The 2,618-nt window shown below is 39.5% G+C and overlaps 1 protein-coding gene across 1 annotated transcript; it reads left to right on the top strand.

Annotated features, from left to right (window-relative positions):
- Nucleotides 1-210: 210 nt before the first annotated feature.
- LOC104825866 lies at nt 211-858 on the top strand. Its single transcript, XM_010558283.1, has one exon. The coding sequence runs from the start codon at nt 211-213 to the stop codon at nt 856-858; it is 648 nt and encodes a 215-aa protein (XP_010556585.1).
- The last annotated feature ends 1,760 nt before the right edge of the window (nt 859-2,618 follow it).

Here is a 2,618-nt window from a genome sequence, read left to right as displayed (position 1 = left end):
AGATTTTGGAACAGTTTACAAGAGGCTATGGGCACTAAGGTACGATTGAGTACAATTTATCATCCCCAGACCGATGGACAATCAGAGAGAACGATACAAACGCTAGAGGATATGTTACGTGCGTGTGTATTGGATTGGGGAGGATAATGGGATCGTCACTTACCACTTGTGGAATTCGCCTACAATAATAGTTTTCATTCAAGTATCGGGATGTCACCCTTTGAGGCGTTATATGGAAGACCTTGCAAGATACCTCTCTGTTGGACAGAAGTTGGAGAAAGACGATTGTTAGGTCCTGATATAGAGGATGAAACCACATACAAGATTAAAGTAATCCAGAAACAGATGAAGGCATCACAAGATAGACAGAAAAGTTACGCGGATAAACATAGACGTGACATAACTTTTCAAGAGAATGACGAAGTATTTCTCAAAGTACAAGCAACTAAAGGAAAAACACGCTTCGGAATGACGGAAAAACTAAAACCCAGATTCATTGGACCTTTCAAGGTATTGAGTAAGATAGGAGCAATGGCTTATAAGGTTGCCTTACCCCCCGAATTGGCACAAGTTCATGATGTGTTTCACGTGTTCATGCTTCGGAAGTACCATCCTGACCCTGATCACATTATTGATTATCAACCGCTTGAGTTAAAACCAGATGAGACTTATGAAGAAGAACCTATCGAAATTGTTGAACGAAAGGTTAAACAACTGCGGAGAAGAGAAATTCCTCTAGTAAAGGTCACGGGGACACACCACAAGGGAGGAGATGCGACTTGGGAATTGGAGGACGACATGAAGGCTCGTTATCCCCGCCTTTTTGGTAAGAAAAATCATACATACCATACTAAGTAGTTCTAGAATTCGGGACGAATTCTTCTTTTAAAGGTGGTGGAATTATAACGAACGAAATATTTAAAAAAAATATATATAAAAATAAAAATAAGAGATTGGGGGTAAGGTGATAAAATTAAAAGTTCTGGAAAAATCTGTTATTTCAGTTAGGGCCTTTTAATACGAAATAAAAGTTTGGGCATAATTTATAAATTTCAGAAAATATAGGACTGGACTGCAATTTCGCTAGGGTTTCTTCTTCTTCTTCCTTCTCCTCCTTCCATGGCCGAACCAAAAAGCTCCCAAACAAGATTTTTGCTCCGATTTGAGTCCTTGGACATCTTTTGAACGCCTACCACCATCCTATTGTCACCGCCCCATCATCGTTGGTTCGTTTCCATGCTACTTTCTTATCTCTTTCGTCGTTTTTCTTTCACCTCCATTGTCAACGAACTTTGTAGATTTCCGGTGAACGGAAGCTCGGTTTTGGGCGAGACTTGAGGGGTTTGGAAGCTCTTGGCGAGCTGAATCTTTCTTGGGTAGTATCGTCACCGAAAACAGTGAACCGTCACCGAAAAAATCACTGGGAAACATCGGAGAAAAATCAAGTTTTAGGCAATTGTAGTTCGATTTAGGCAAAATAACTTCGGATTTGGATTCATTGAGTGATTTTACATAAGATACGGAAAAATTAGATGATTCCAGGATATATGACCGCTGCCGGCCACCGGCCACCGACCACCGCCACCGGCCACCGTCGCCGGAAAATTTTCCGGTGACATGGGTTGAATCGTTTCAATCCCGTGATTTCAAATCCGAAATCCGTTTTGTAAAATTCAAAGTATTTGGAGATATTCGAAAGATTTAAAATAAAACAGTTTAACCATAAGATTTACCATTTGAATAACGTTTTTTTTTCGGTAGTAAATATTTTTGAAAAATAATTTGTTGATTAAATTTATTATATGATAATTAATTATAGGTGAAAAAAAACTCGAGGTTATTGAACCCGGGATCGAGGATTAGAGTGAATCTTTCAGAGTTCATCGTTTAGACCAAGGTGAGGGAACTCGACAGAACTCCTCTTTCTGCGATCCATGTGGAGTTATAACCCCAACTACGGCGGCGATCCGTAGAGGGTTGTGACTATTGGTTGAGTTTTGAGGTCATGGTACGGCAGCGATCCGTATGTGATGGCATAACGATCCGGGCATGGCGGCGATCCATGTGGAGTGATAACCCTGACTACGGCGGCGACCGTAGATGGTTATTACTATTGGTCGTGTTTTGGTAACCCCGACTACGGCGGCGATTCGTAGAGGGTTACAAAGATATTTTTTGGTTTTGTCTTATAAAAGAGTTTTAAGTTAAGTCTGAGGGGTACTGAATGGTTCTAGAATTTGGACTCGTTTTAAAGAATCGAACAAAGAAAAGTTAGGAGAAGAACGTGAATCGATAGATTGAGTTTTGTTTGAGTTGAATGTTGATTGAATTTGTTTTCTATTTGATTGTCTATTCTTGGTACGGAGGCGAGGTTTATAGTCTTGCAATCTTACTGAGCTATTCGCGTAGCTCACCCCTTCCTTTTTCTCCACAGGTGAAAGGTGAAGCAGAATATTTTGGTTGGATTCGGTAGTTTGTCAGAAAGACGAAGATTTAGAACTTCTATTTTCTTTATTCAATTTATTCATGAAATAAATATTCAGACTTAAGTTATTGAAATTCATTGTTTTAGACTTCCGCTGTAAAGTCTGATTTTGATGGTTGATTTTAGAATAAAT

This window comes from Tarenaya hassleriana, unplaced genomic scaffold (assembly GCF_000463585.1).
Source record: "Tarenaya hassleriana unplaced genomic scaffold, ASM46358v1 Cleome1, whole genome shotgun sequence".
NCBI lineage: Eukaryota > Viridiplantae > Streptophyta > Magnoliopsida > Brassicales > Cleomaceae > Tarenaya > Tarenaya hassleriana.
This window is presented reverse-complemented; position numbering and strand designations above follow the sequence as displayed.

Excerpts from the sequence above, each read along its gene's own strand:
- LOC104825866 (XM_010558283.1), top strand. The coding sequence starts at position 211 with ATGTCACCCTTTGAGGCGTTATATGGAAGACCTTGCAAGATACCTCTC.